The sequence below is a fragment of the Salvia miltiorrhiza genome, chromosome 2, assembly GCF_028751815.1.
Source record: "Salvia miltiorrhiza cultivar Shanhuang (shh) chromosome 2, IMPLAD_Smil_shh, whole genome shotgun sequence".
Taxonomy (NCBI): domain Eukaryota; kingdom Viridiplantae; phylum Streptophyta; class Magnoliopsida; order Lamiales; family Lamiaceae; genus Salvia; species Salvia miltiorrhiza.
This window is the reverse complement of record NC_080388.1, coordinates 3,468,909-3,481,527: the sequence shown is the minus strand read 5'-3', so window position 1 is coordinate 3,481,527 and position 12,619 is coordinate 3,468,909. Positions and strand designations below refer to the sequence as shown.

General features: G+C 44.1%; 3 protein-coding genes across 3 annotated transcripts; all 3 read right to left on the bottom strand.

Annotated features, from left to right (window-relative positions):
- Positions 1-1,979: 1,979 nt before the first annotated feature.
- Positions 1,980-5,624, bottom strand: LOC131007847 (receptor kinase-like protein Xa21). The gene is made up of 4 exons (XM_057934761.1): positions 4,961-5,624; positions 4,668-4,886; positions 2,587-4,581; positions 1,980-2,489 (listed from the first exon to the last, which is right to left on the bottom strand). Exons 1-4 carry the CDS (start codon positions 5,622-5,624, stop codon positions 2,146-2,148), a joined length of 3,222 nt encoding a protein of 1,073 aa, XP_057790744.1. The 3' UTR covers positions 1,980-2,145.
- A 232-nt stretch (positions 5,625-5,856) lies between these two features.
- Positions 5,857-6,624, bottom strand: LOC131007846 (uncharacterized). Its single transcript, XM_057934760.1, has one exon. The coding sequence runs from the start codon at positions 6,622-6,624 to the stop codon at positions 5,857-5,859; it is 768 nt and encodes a 255-aa protein (XP_057790743.1).
- Positions 6,625-11,412: 4,788 nt separating this feature from the next.
- On the bottom strand, positions 11,413-12,374 carry LOC131007845 (proline-rich receptor-like protein kinase PERK10). Its single transcript, XM_057934759.1, has 2 exons — positions 12,178-12,374; positions 11,413-12,106 (listed from the first exon to the last, which is right to left on the bottom strand). The coding sequence occupies exons 1-2, from the start codon at positions 12,372-12,374 to the stop codon at positions 11,413-11,415; spliced, it is 891 nt and encodes a 296-aa protein (XP_057790742.1).
- Positions 12,375-12,619: the final 245 nt, after the last annotated feature.

Genomic DNA, 12,619 nt, shown 5'->3' with positions numbered 1-12,619 from the left:
GCAGAGATAACTGTTTAGCGGATTCAGGAATGTAGGATATGATTTTAACCTTGAGACCTAGCGGAGATAGGTGGATCATAGAGAGCAATTCTTATGTGCTTTTGGGAGTTAGTACGTAGATTTTCTTGAGACCTAGCGGAGATAGAGAATTTATTAATCTACGATCGTTGCTGTTCTAGCGAGAGTAATTGATTAATTAAGTAATCTCTCATCATAAGTGGATTAAACTGGTAAATAGGATTAATAGGTTGATTGTGTGGATTTAGCTAACGACTTTACTACCCTATGATCAGTTGCTTTATCAATTGATTTCTTTTATCTGAATCTCATTTGCTGTTATTTGAGTTTAGTTTCAATTAAAACCTTTAATCTTTTGCTTTGCCTGAATATTACTAGAGTTTTTTTAGGATTACTTAGAGTGATTCGTTATAATAGTCCATGTGGATACGACACTCTGCTTGCTATTTTCGTGCTACAATTACACTGTTTAGTTGCAGTTTTGTCGCTAGTAAAAATAGTGATCAGTGGATTATTTAAATTATTTGGGTATGATTAATATACATTCTTGACGGGTACGGACATTTATCAATATGCCTAGATGATTTTTTTTTAATTTCTTATTTTAGTATATTAATGTTTATTTTATAATATTCGAGTCTGTATAGAGACGGATAGTCAATTATTGTGATAAATTATATTTATATATATTTAAAATATATGTGGATAGTCAACACGTATTACTATACATTTTTGATATGAGAGCGAATTGTAAAATCGTTATTTTATATATCAAATTTAAATATATCGTTCAGGTATAAAAATTGTTTCGTTTACTATACATAACTATAAATCTAACTAAAGTAATTACCTGTCGAATTTCGATAAATTACATACTAGTAATATATATATATATCCGCTCCAATGAGACCCCCTAATTTTAGTGAGATCTAGGGCACGATCTGGTGCGTTTATTTTATCAATCCTATGGCTGATATTGTATCTGGAGGGTGATTTTTTTTCGCAGGGTTCGAATCCTGGAGGGAGCATAATATTTTAAATTTTGTTATTCATTAGTATATACTGCATTGTTCATCAGTATATACGGTCATGTTCATCAGTATATATGTCTTATTCATTACGAATTTTTTAAATTTTAATTTTCATCAGTATATACATCTTGTTCGTTAGATATACGTTTTGTTCATTAGTATTATATGTCTTATTCATTGTCCTAGTGTTTCACGAAAAATAGGGGGTCTCACTGGAGCGCGCCCCTATATATATATATATATATATATATATATATACATAATGCCTCTTAATTTTAAATCATCTGATTGATTTTGTTAAATTAGTTTTTTTTTATTAATTATATACTAATTTATTGACTATTTGCCTCTACTACATATTTTTTGAAGCGTCAAGATTTATTAAATCTAATTCATTTTATACACTATAAATTTAGTAAATAAATTATCCTTTAAAAAACTTTAAAACATCAACAAATATGGATGTCACTTTCATTTGTCGTTTATTGGCCAAAATAGTTTTATTTGGTCTATTATTTTAATTTTAAATAAATTATCTTTATTTTGGTTAATGTATCATGTTTGCCTATATTATCTTTTAAGCTGTGACAAATAAGATTATATGTAAACTCAAGAACATAAAATACGGAGGAAAGAGGAATAGAAAAATCTAGAGCATCAGTTGTTCAAATAGAAATTATATAAAAGGAGAAAAACGAAAAAGAAAACCTAGCAAACTATTGAAAGCACAAAGACGCTAACTAAGGGCGAGCCTCATTAAAACCTTTCCGACGAAAACCCACACCAGTAAAGGAAAAAGAGTACTCGTTTATTACAACGAGAAAAAAAGAAGAAACAAGAAGAACGAATTAACAATGATAGCAAAAACCAACAAAAGGAACAAGCCAAATTTTCCATTCTTTATGTCATCCACCTCACCACTATCCAGTTCCTCTCCCAAATTAGCATCTACTGCCTCTTCAAAATCTTCAACACTACATGCCTCATCAAAGCCACCGAATGAAGAAGACATCATTACCTAACTTTGCGATAGAAATTTGGGATATGAATATCCTTTTAGAAATAACATAGAACTTTGAAATAGCTTACTTGAATCTCATTGGGAAAATCGATGTTTGATTTTCTGCAACTCTGCATGTGCTTGTTTCATGTTGATTCTATCCCCGGGAGAGTCTGCAGAACATTTCAGAGCCAATTCAAGTATGGATGATACACACTGCATATTATTGTCAATCATTTCTTCCTCCAAATTCATGACTAAGTTGGCATCTATGACTTCATGTGGGATCTCTGAAAGTGAGAGTTCGACCCATCTCTTTAAGCTCATATCTCCGCAAAACATATCATCACTAGGCCTTTTTCTCGTAAAAGTTTCAATCAACATCACCCCGTAGCTATACACATCACACCTTGTTGAAACTAGCCCTTCCAAGCCATACTCTGGAACAACAAAAATCATGATGTACGCAGTAATTAAGTAAGACACAATTAATTGATTGAAAGTGAAGTGTAATCAATATAATTAGAGAAACTTCACCTGGAGCGATGTAACCCAATGTTGCTAGCGTGTTGGTTAACACAGAGCTATCTCCATCGCATAACAACTTTGCTATCCCAAAGTCGCTTACATGGGCAACCATATCTTCATCTAACAACACATTACTAGGCTTCAAGTCGCTGTGGACAATGGGCATTGAATAACCGTGGTGAAGATACTCCAAAGCAGATGCAACATCAATCATTATATTCAATCTTTCCATCATATTCAAGCAATAGTTGTGGGAATATAACCATTTTTCAAGGTTTCCCTTTGGCATATATTCAAGTACTAATGCCTTGAACTCTTCATTGGAGCAACTGCTTATGACGCTTGTCAGATTCCTGTGTCGAATGCTACGTAGTATCTCACATTCGACATCAAATATTCTTGAAATACCTTCTAGCTGCATATTAAATATCTTGACAACGATATTCTTCCCATTGTTAAGAATCCCTTTATAAACAGAGCAAGAACTCCCAGTGCCAAGTAAATTGCTTTCATCGAATCTTTCTGTTGCTTGCAGCAGTTCATAGTAAGAGATTCTTTCCGGCACAATGAATATCAGCTCATCAACTTCTCTTTTCGTCTTATCTTTTCTTTTGTTTCTGACAATTATAAAGGCCAAAGAAACAACTGAGATGAAAGCCACAACCCCAAAAACTATAAATGAAGCTCGTTCCACCTTCTTTCTCTTTGATCTGTGATTAGAAATCGAAGAGCAAATTTGGACATGCAACTTGGGGATTCCACACAATGCTTCATTACCCTTAAAAGACTCCATAGTGAAGTTTCTAAAAGAACCTCCATTAGGAATTTCTCCACTTAAACTATTGAAAGAGACATTAAAGTAGTCGAGGTGCTGAAGTGCTTCTAAGGACTTTGGAATTGAACCAAAGAGATTGTTATACGACAAGTTGAGATTTGCCAAATTGATCATGCTTCCCATAGACACAGGAATAGAACCTTCTAGTCTATTATTTGCCAAAGACAGATTAACCAAATTCTGCAACTTTCCGATATTCTTCGGAATTGACCCTGACAACTGATTCATTGCTACATTTATATAGATCACTGCTTCTAAGTTACTCATCTCTAGAGGTAGTGACCCATTTAATGAATTTGAAGACAAGTCTAATTTGATCAAATCTTTTAGGCCCCATAAGCTTGATGGTATGCTTGAATTCAACATGTTGGAGTCTAGATCAAGATTTCTTAAAGAAGAGACATTTCCCAGACATTTAGGAATTAGGCCTGAAAATTGATTATTGCTCATAACTAAAGTATTAAGGCTGAATAGATCACATATAGCATGTGGTATTGAGCCTCCCAACATGTTATCAGGCAGATATAATCCCTGAAGTTCATGCAAATGTCTAATAGTTGGTGGAATATTACCAGATAACTCATTGCCTTGCAAATCCAATTTAATCAAATTTCTTAGATTGCCTATTTCAATAGGAATGTAGCCACTGAATTTGCAGTAGTAGGCAATGAATGTTCGAAGTGAGGTAGATAAGTTCCCGACAGAAGCTGGAATGACACCATTTAGAGGATTATCACCAATTGACAAACTAGCTAGAGACCTGCAATTTGTCAATGAAGTAATGAAGGAAGATGATGATGGTGCCTGGGTAAGATTGTTGCTGGACAGTCGAAGACTTTGAAGAAGTCTTAGGTTGCCGAGATGAGTTGGTATATAACCACTGAATTTGTTTTTAACAAGTGAGAGATTTATGAGTTGAGAACAGTTAGAGATAGCGTTGGGTATTGCTCCGGTGATAGAATTTATGCCAAGATAAAGTTGTTCAAGAAAGGGAGAGGCATGGCATAAATGGGTTGGAAGAACCCATGACAGAGCATTGCCGGCAAGTGAAAGACTCCGAAGAGTTGAAATGTTAAAGAGCTCATGTGGAATCGAACCACTCAAGCTGTTCAACTGTAGTACTAATGTCTCCAAATGGTCAAGTTGGCCAAATTCAGTGGGAATAAGCCCTGCAAAAGATGAGATTTCAAAACTGTAGCTAAAAACACATATTGTAGCTAAACAGACAATTTACATGAAAATTACTCTGTCGTACCTGTAAAATGGTTTTCTGAGAGATCCAAATCTGTTAGCATGGTAATATTCCCGACATCCCTAGAAAGGTTCCCCGTGAATTTGTTACGCCCTAGTGCTAAGGTTTGCAGAGAAGACATATTCATGAAAATATTGAAATCAATTGAGCCCGCAATCTCATTCCGTTCAGCACCAAAAGTAACCAGACTCTGAAGATGGCCAATCTCATGTGGTAGTATTCCTGGCAAAAAGAGTGTCATGAAACTAATAAAATATCATTTACACAAATTTATGTGATAAGAACCTGAACCATACCATTCAAATTGTTACCACCAAGAGCTATATCCTGAAGAGATGTTAAGTAGCCGATTTCTGAAGGTATCTCCCCACTAAAAGAGTTGTAAGAGAGGCTCAACACCTCAAGCCGTGAACATTGGGATAGATTTGTGGGAATCGTGCCACTCAGCTGATTGTAAGAAAGATAAATCCCAGTAAGAGATGGAAGATTACTGGACATGTCTGTTGGAAGACTTCCACTCAATTCATTGCCTGTCAAAGCTATAACTACAAGGGTCGAGATGTTGAATATGGCTGATGGTATAGCACCGGACAGACGATTGAATTGAACAGCTAGAATTTGTAGACTTTGAAGTCTCCCAAACTCTTTTGGAATTTCTCCACTTAGAGAATTGGAAGATAAGTCAAGAAATTGTAGGTTTGTGAGGTTTGAGAGTGATTTTGGGATGGAACCTATGGAGCTGTTGTTGCTTAAAGACAAGTACTCTAATTTTGGTAACAGACCCAACATCGGAGAGATGTATCCAGTGAAATTGTTGAGATCGAAAGATATGAACTTCAAACGGCGAAGGAGAGACAGTTCCTGTGGCAAATCTCCATAGAAAAGGTTGCTGGTGAGGTCGAGGGAGACGAGGAAGGAGAGGTGTCCGAGCTGTGGTGGAATGGTGCCGGATAGAGCCATTGATAGGTAAGGACTACTTAGAGCGAGTCTAACTCCAGGAGAAGAGAGGAATATAGGAGGAAAGGATAATTTTCATTACTCAGATGAACCGATCCTCATACAAACATAAGCTAAATAGCAAAAGAGAGACATCTTCTGATACTACTGCCACACTCACAGACCTATCCTAACTGAAAGGAGAAGGACAGGGGAGGGGACCATTCATGGGAAGAACAATAACAACCATAAAGCCCTAATACAACTCATAGTCTTTGAAACGAGCAGGTGGGGCTCTCGTGCGCCGAGCTTCAACATCTTCAACTGGGCTATCTTCATTTGGGCCTTCTTCCACTTCAGTCGCGGGCTTATCTACTTCCTCTGGCCCAATTGCAGTGGGCTCCTGCCTTGTATCATTCCCCATTCCTTCGAGACCAACCTTGTCCTCAAGGTTGAAGGATGGAAATTGACGTTGCATGTCATCACGAGCTTCCCAGGTCGAGTTCTCCGGTGGCTCTCCTTGCCACTGAACCAAGACTTGCCGTTGGGGGCCGGCCGGTGTCAGAACTTGGCGTTCACCGCAAATCGCCAAGGGTTGTCGAATAGGCCGGGAATCAAATGATTCAGCTGGAAGAGAACAGATAGGGGTGGTGCCGGCCGGAATGAATCGGCGGAGTTTGGAAACATGGAAGACCGGATGAATGCGGCTGGATTGAGGGAGCTCTAAACGATAGGCCACCTGTCCGATTCTCTCCGTGACAGGGAAGGGCCCGTAGTAACGTTGAACTAATTTGGGCGCTTGGCGGCCTCGAACTGAAGTTTGCCGATAGGGTTGCAAACGCACTAACACTTGATCTCCCACCTGAAACTCCAAGTCCCGGCGATGACGGTTGGCTTGTTGCTTCATCCGAGCTTGTGCCTGACGGAGGTTCTCCTTCAGCCGTCGAAGTACTCCATCTCTTTGCTGCAGAAGCTCATCGAGAGCTTGAACTTTAGTCGAGCCTGCTGCATAGTGAGGAATCATCTATGGTTGGCGGCCAAACAAGGCTTCAAAAGGTGTCATCCTGATGCTGTGGCAATAAGAAGTATTAAGGCAAAATTCCGCCCACCCCACGTGTGCTGCCCAAGTCGACGGTTGATCCAAGGTAAAAGACCGAAGATATTGCTCGATGGTGCGATTGGTGACCTCCGTCTGCCCGTCGGTCTGGGGATGGAATGCCGTACTGTGCTTGAGAGTAGTCCCACTCAATTTGAACAACTGCTGCCAAAACGAGCTGAGGAAGATTGGATCCCTATCGGAAATGATGGAGGCGGGGAAACCGTGTATCTTCACCACTATGTCTAGGAACAAAGCTGCTGTCTTTGCTGCTGTGAATGCTGTCGGAAGTATCCCCAAATGAGCAAACTTGGTTAGGCGGTCGACGACCACTAATATGACAGTATACCCTCGGCTCGATGGAAGACCGGTGATAAAATCCATAGTAATGTCTTTCCAAACATGAGTTGGAATGGGAAGAGGTTGTAGAAGCCCAGCTGGTGGTAGCGTGGAGTATTTCGTTTGTTGACACGTTAAGCACGATGCAACAAAGGCCTTGACTGCCGATTGCATCCGCGGCCAGTAAAACGAAGATGCTAATCTCACCAGAGTGCGTTTGACGCCTCCATGACCAGCCATGGGAGTGGCGTGAGCTTCAAGGAGCAGTCGGGGAAGGAGCTCAGAAGTGCTGCTCAGATGTATGCGGTGTTTAAAACGGAGAATGCCGTCGACGACCGAGAATTCGGAGCCTAACTCTCCGTGTACATACTTGCGGTGCAGGTCACAGAGATCATCCTTCAAGGAATTCTCTTGCCGAATAGTGGCCAATATCTCCGGAACCGGCGAGCTCTGAATGGAATAAGAAAGACCGATCACTGCATCAGCGGGCTCAGAAACTGCTGCTGGTCGTCGGGAGAGGGCATCCGCTGCACGATTGGATGCTCCTGTTCGATAATCAATTCGAAAATGGAACCCCAATAACTTGCGCACATATTTTTGTTGCTCCGGGGTCTGGATAGTCTGCTGCATCAGCTCACGTATGCTCTGCTGATCCGTTCGAATAATGAAGAAACGTCCCAGCAGGTATTGGCGCCACTTGCGCACGGACTCGACGATCGCCAACAACTCCTTGGTGTAAACCGACGCCGCCTGCATTCGAGGGTAGAGCTTCTTACTAAAATAGGCTAAGGGTTGCTCGCCTTGCATCAAAACCGCTTCGATGCCGGTCTCTGCAGCGTCCGATTCGACCACAAAAGGCAACGAAAAGTCAGGGAGACGGAGCACCGGGGTGGTAGACATGGCTGTCTTCAAACTCTCAAATGCACGTTCGGCTGCCGGAGACCACAAGAATGAGCCGGCACGGAGAAGATCAGTGAGCGGAGCGGCAATGCTCGCATAATGCCGAACGAACTTTCTATAATAACCTGTCAGTCCCAGAAAGCCGCGAAGCTGTTTGACAGTGCGCGGAGTTGGCCAAGATTGCATAGCTGCGATCTTCTCCGGGTCAGCCTGCACTCCCCCTTCCGACACCACATGCCCCAAATAAGCAACTAAAGCTTTTCCGAACACACACTTGGAAGCTTTCAGCACAAATTGATGGTTGCTAAGACAACGAAGGACTTGTTCCAAATGAGCAATATGGTCTTCCATCGACTCACTGTAGATGAGAATGTCGTCAAAGAAAACGACAACGAAGGAATGCAGGAAAGGAGCAAAGATTTGATTCATAGTAGCTTGGAAGGTCGACGGCGCGTTACAGAGGCCAAAGGGCATCACTAAGAACTCATAGTGCCCATCCGTAGTGCGAAACGCCGTCTTGGCAATATCACGATGGTGAACCCGGATTTGGTGATAGCCGGAGTGAAGATCCAACTTCGAGAATACCCTTGCCTGTCCCAAATCATCAAGCAATTCATCAATTGTAGGAATTGGGAAATTATCCCTTACCGTTACTGCGTTGAGGGCACGGTAGTCGACGCAAAATCGGAAGGAGCCGTCCTTCTTGCGAACGAGCAAAACCGGTGATGAGAACGGAGAGTGGCTCGGGCGAATGATGCCCTGCTCTAGCATCTCAGTGACGAGCTTAGCCATTTCTTGTTTCTGGAATTGGGGGTATCGGTATGGATGCACGTTGATCGGTGTCGTAGTCGGCTGAAGGTGAATCCGATGGTCAATGGTGCGGTGCGGCGGAAGGCCAGTCGGGGCTGAGAAGAGCTGCTGATACTGCTCAAGAAGGGTTAAAATTGGTGTAGGGATGTCATTTGGGCCTTCCAAATAACTCAGCAAAATAGGCCCATCAAGATTTGGGCCGGCCCGAATGTAAATCGCATACAACAATTCAATCTCCTTATGTTGGATTGCCGCCGTCAACTGAGAGAACGAAATGGGGTGAATGTCAATAGTAGGATCGCCCTTCAGAGTTATGGCCACCCCCTCACGGTGGAAAACCATAGTCTGGGCGGCGTAGTCGTGAATGACCGGACCCAAGGTCTGTAACCACTGGATTCCGAGGACGATAGCCAGACCGGCGATTTGGAGTATGTGAAGATCCACAGAAAGAGTTTGCCCCTGAATCTCAATCGATACAGCCGAGCAGACTTGAGAGCATAAGAGAAAATCCCCATTTCCGACGTAGACACGAAACGGAGGAATCGCCGCCATAGGGAGGCGGAGAGCTTGGACTGCCGTTGGTTGAATAAAATTGTGAGTACTCCCACTATCTACTAACACTCACACCGAACGACGAGAGATGGTGCCCTGCAGATGAAGTGCCCTAAGGCGACCAAGGCCAGAGAGGGTGTGGAGGCTCGAAATATCGCCACAAACGGTGGCGTCTGGAAGCTGGGCCTCGGATGATTGCACCTCTGCCGTGGGAAGAGAGTCTGGCTCAATGTCGCTGAGCTCCGGCTCATCGTCAGTGCCGAAGAGACCGTAGAAACGGCTACGACAACGGTGGCCCGGAGACCACTTCTGATCGCAATTATAGCAAATGCCCTTCTCGCGTTTCTCGCGCAGCTCCTGGGGCGAGAAGCGGCGGACCGGTAAGGAGGGCCCCGGCGGCGGCCCCTTGAGCAACGGCACCGAGGATTTAGGAGGCTCCCCTGGTTTAGGACTGATCACGGAGGAGGAAGTAGGCGGTGTAGGAGAGAAAGGAACAGAGGAGATTGGAGTCGCCGTTACCACAGTTCGCGAAGGCCAACGGAGCTCTTGGCGTGATTCAGCCAAGCGATTCTCGTAGGCGCGGGCCAAAGCAAAAGCCTCCATGAGAGTAGTTGGCTTCGTAAAAGCTAGCTCACGGCGGATATCAGATTTCAACCCCGTAATGAAGAAACTGATCAGCAGGGATTCCGATATACCTTTTACCTTGTTCATTAATTCCTCGAACTCGGTCTGAAATTCCCCCACCGACGATGTCTGCGTCAGCTTGGACAAGGCGCCCTGTGGATCCTCATAGAGGGACGCCCCGAATCGGTGACGGACACTATGAAGAAAAACCGGCCAGGTGGAGAGGAGCTGGTTAGACTTCATCCACTGGAACCACGACGCCGCACGACCTTCCATGTGGAAAGATATGATGCGAAGACGTTGATCCTCCGGCGTGTTGTGGAACGCAAAGAATTCCTCTACTCGAAAGATCCAGCCAACTGGATCTGAGCCATCGAAACGGGGGACTTCCATTTTCATGGAACGAAATGGAGGATCCGGTGGGGGCGGAGGCGGGTGGTGACGCGTAAAGGAGGAAGACGAAGTGATGTGGGTCTCCATGGTGGACATAAACCGCTGAAGTACAGCGTTGGTGTCGGCCACGGCAGCGTTGGTCGCCGCCAACTGATCAGCGGACGAAGAGATGTGTGTGGTGAGCTGTGTTTGTAGGGATTGAAGGGCGGCGAGGATATCAGCGTGAGCCATAAGAAACAATGAAAGCACCAATTGATAGGTAAGGACTACTTAGAGCAAGTCTAACTCCAGGAGAAGAGAGGAATATAGGAGGAAAGGATAATTTTCATTACTCAGATGAACCGATCCTCATACAAACATAAGCTAAATAGCAAAAGAGAGACATCTTCTGATACTACTGCCACACTCACAGACCTATCCTAACTGAAAGGAGAAGGACAGGGGAGGGGACCATTCATGGGAAGAACAATAACAACCATAAAGCCCTAATACAACTCATAGTCTTTGAAACGAGCAGGTGGGGCTCTCGTGCGCCGAGCTTCAACATCTTCAACTAGGCTGTCTTCATTTGGGCCTTCTTCCACTTCAGTCGCGGGCTTATCTACTTCCTCTGGCCCAATTGCAGTGGGCTCCTGCCTTGTATCAGCCATGTTGGAGAGATTCAAGGCAGCTACTCTTTGGTGGCGCAATGATACGATCCGTATCAACGGTGGAGCAATTCGAGTCGCTCAAACTCCAGAAATCGAGAGAGAAGAGAGAGATTTGATAACTATCAACCAAAATATATTCATTCATACCCAATAAACTTAGAGATTACATTATTTATACCTAATAATAAAAACCTAATGGGCTAATGGGCTGGGTGTATCATTCCCCACCCCTTCACAATCACCTTGTCCTCAAGGTGAAGCTACGAAAAATGGTGATGAGAATACAAGATTCGGCCCACTAATTGCAAAAACGAAACTAAAAAGAGCCAAAATACAACTGCTCGACTCATGCTTGATAAAAGCTCCGACTGAAAATCAACTAAGAAGCTTGATAAAACTACGACCACCATGTGCTCGGCAAAAGTCCTAGCTGAAAAACTGATGCGGATCAGCTAGGCGTGCCCACGAGATTCGGCGGCGGTTCGCCACATAGCTGAACTTCTTGACCAAGTCCACGATCCTTCTCCTTGACGTCGACGACATGATGTGGCGTGGTTAATAGCAGAGACAAGCCTTGAGGCCGTGGAAGAACCCCAATTTCATAATCTCGGAGAAAGCTACTGTGGCGAGCTTGTGCACTTGGGTCGTGGGCAGCCTCAATCAAAGCTATAGGGCCACTCATATTGGGCCCAAATATAATGCTTGGGTTGGGCTCTTCATTTTTAGACCTGGGCCAACTATGAATCTCAACTAGCGGCCTTAACGAGTCACGACATACCCTAGCTCGCCGTAGATAGATTGAGATTAGTGGGAACGGCGACGGCGGGGTTTCACCCTCAATAATTTGATTACCAGATACCGGAACAGGATTGCCTGGTGGATCAAGGTCATCGTCTCCATAACCCAGAAGGAGTATTTTTTTGTTGCGGCAACGGTGGGTCGGATACGGTGGTGACTGACTAGGTGGGGTGGGCGTTGGTGGGGGATTTCCCGAAGGAGTTATTGGTGGCGGTGGTTGTGGTGGTGGCGGCGGCGATGGTGGTGGTGTTGCAGGGGAAGACGGTACGTTTGGGGTGGCTCGGTGGGAGGAGGTGGTATTGGCGGTGGAGGTGTTGACGGCGGCGGTGGCGGCGGTTGGAGAACTGTCGATGGTAGTGGAGTGGGTGAATGCAGAACAGAGTGAGGTGGAATAGCTTTGGGTGGCAGATGGGACGGAACATCAGTAAAGGGCCGATCTGTTGGAGTAACGGTGGTGGCGGAGGGTGCCGACGGCGAGAAAATCGGAGAGGGGCTGTGAGTGGTTGGGAATGGTGAAGGACTTGAGAAATCCTCCACCGTAGCTTCAACTCCAACCATGAAATCTGGAGATTTAGGATCGCCGGAGTCATCCTCGTCGTCAGTGCCGAACATAATCAAGAAATTGCTGCGGCATCGATGGGTATCGGACCAGGTTTGGTCACAATTGTAACACAACCCGAGGTCATTTTTAGCTTCGATTTCAGATCGGCTTAGACGGCGAATGGGAAGAAGTGAGATGGAGTTAGTTGTATGTAAGATTGGGGAAATAAGGGGTGGTGGGGAAGAGAGTGGAAACAGGCTGAGATCTGGAGCAGTAGTTGGGGATAGAGGGAATGGGTTTGTGGCTTGCAAATTGG

Excerpts from the sequence above, each read along its gene's own strand:
- LOC131007847 (XM_057934761.1), bottom strand. The coding sequence starts at position 5,624 with ATGGCTCTATCCGGCACCATTCCACCACAGCTCGGACACCTCTCCTTC. Across the intron at positions 4,887-4,960 it reads TGGTGGTAACAATTTGAATG|GAATACTACCACATGAGATT; the intron begins GTATGGTTCAGG and ends TCTTTTTGCCAG. Across the intron at positions 2,490-2,586 it reads ATTGGGTTACATCGCTCCAG|AGTATGGCTTGGAAGGGCTA; the intron begins GTGAAGTTTCTC and ends TTGTTGTTCCAG.
- LOC131007846 (XM_057934760.1), bottom strand. The coding sequence starts at position 6,624 with ATGATTCCTCACTATGCAGCAGGCTCGACTAAAGTTCAAGCTCTCGAT.
- LOC131007845 (XM_057934759.1), bottom strand. The coding sequence starts at position 12,374 with ATGTTCGGCACTGACGACGAGGATGACTCCGGCGATCCTAAATCTCCA. Across the intron at positions 12,107-12,177 it reads CGGCCCTTTACTGATGTTCC|TTCTCCAACCGCCGCCACCG; the intron begins GTCCCATCTGCC and ends TACCATCGACAG.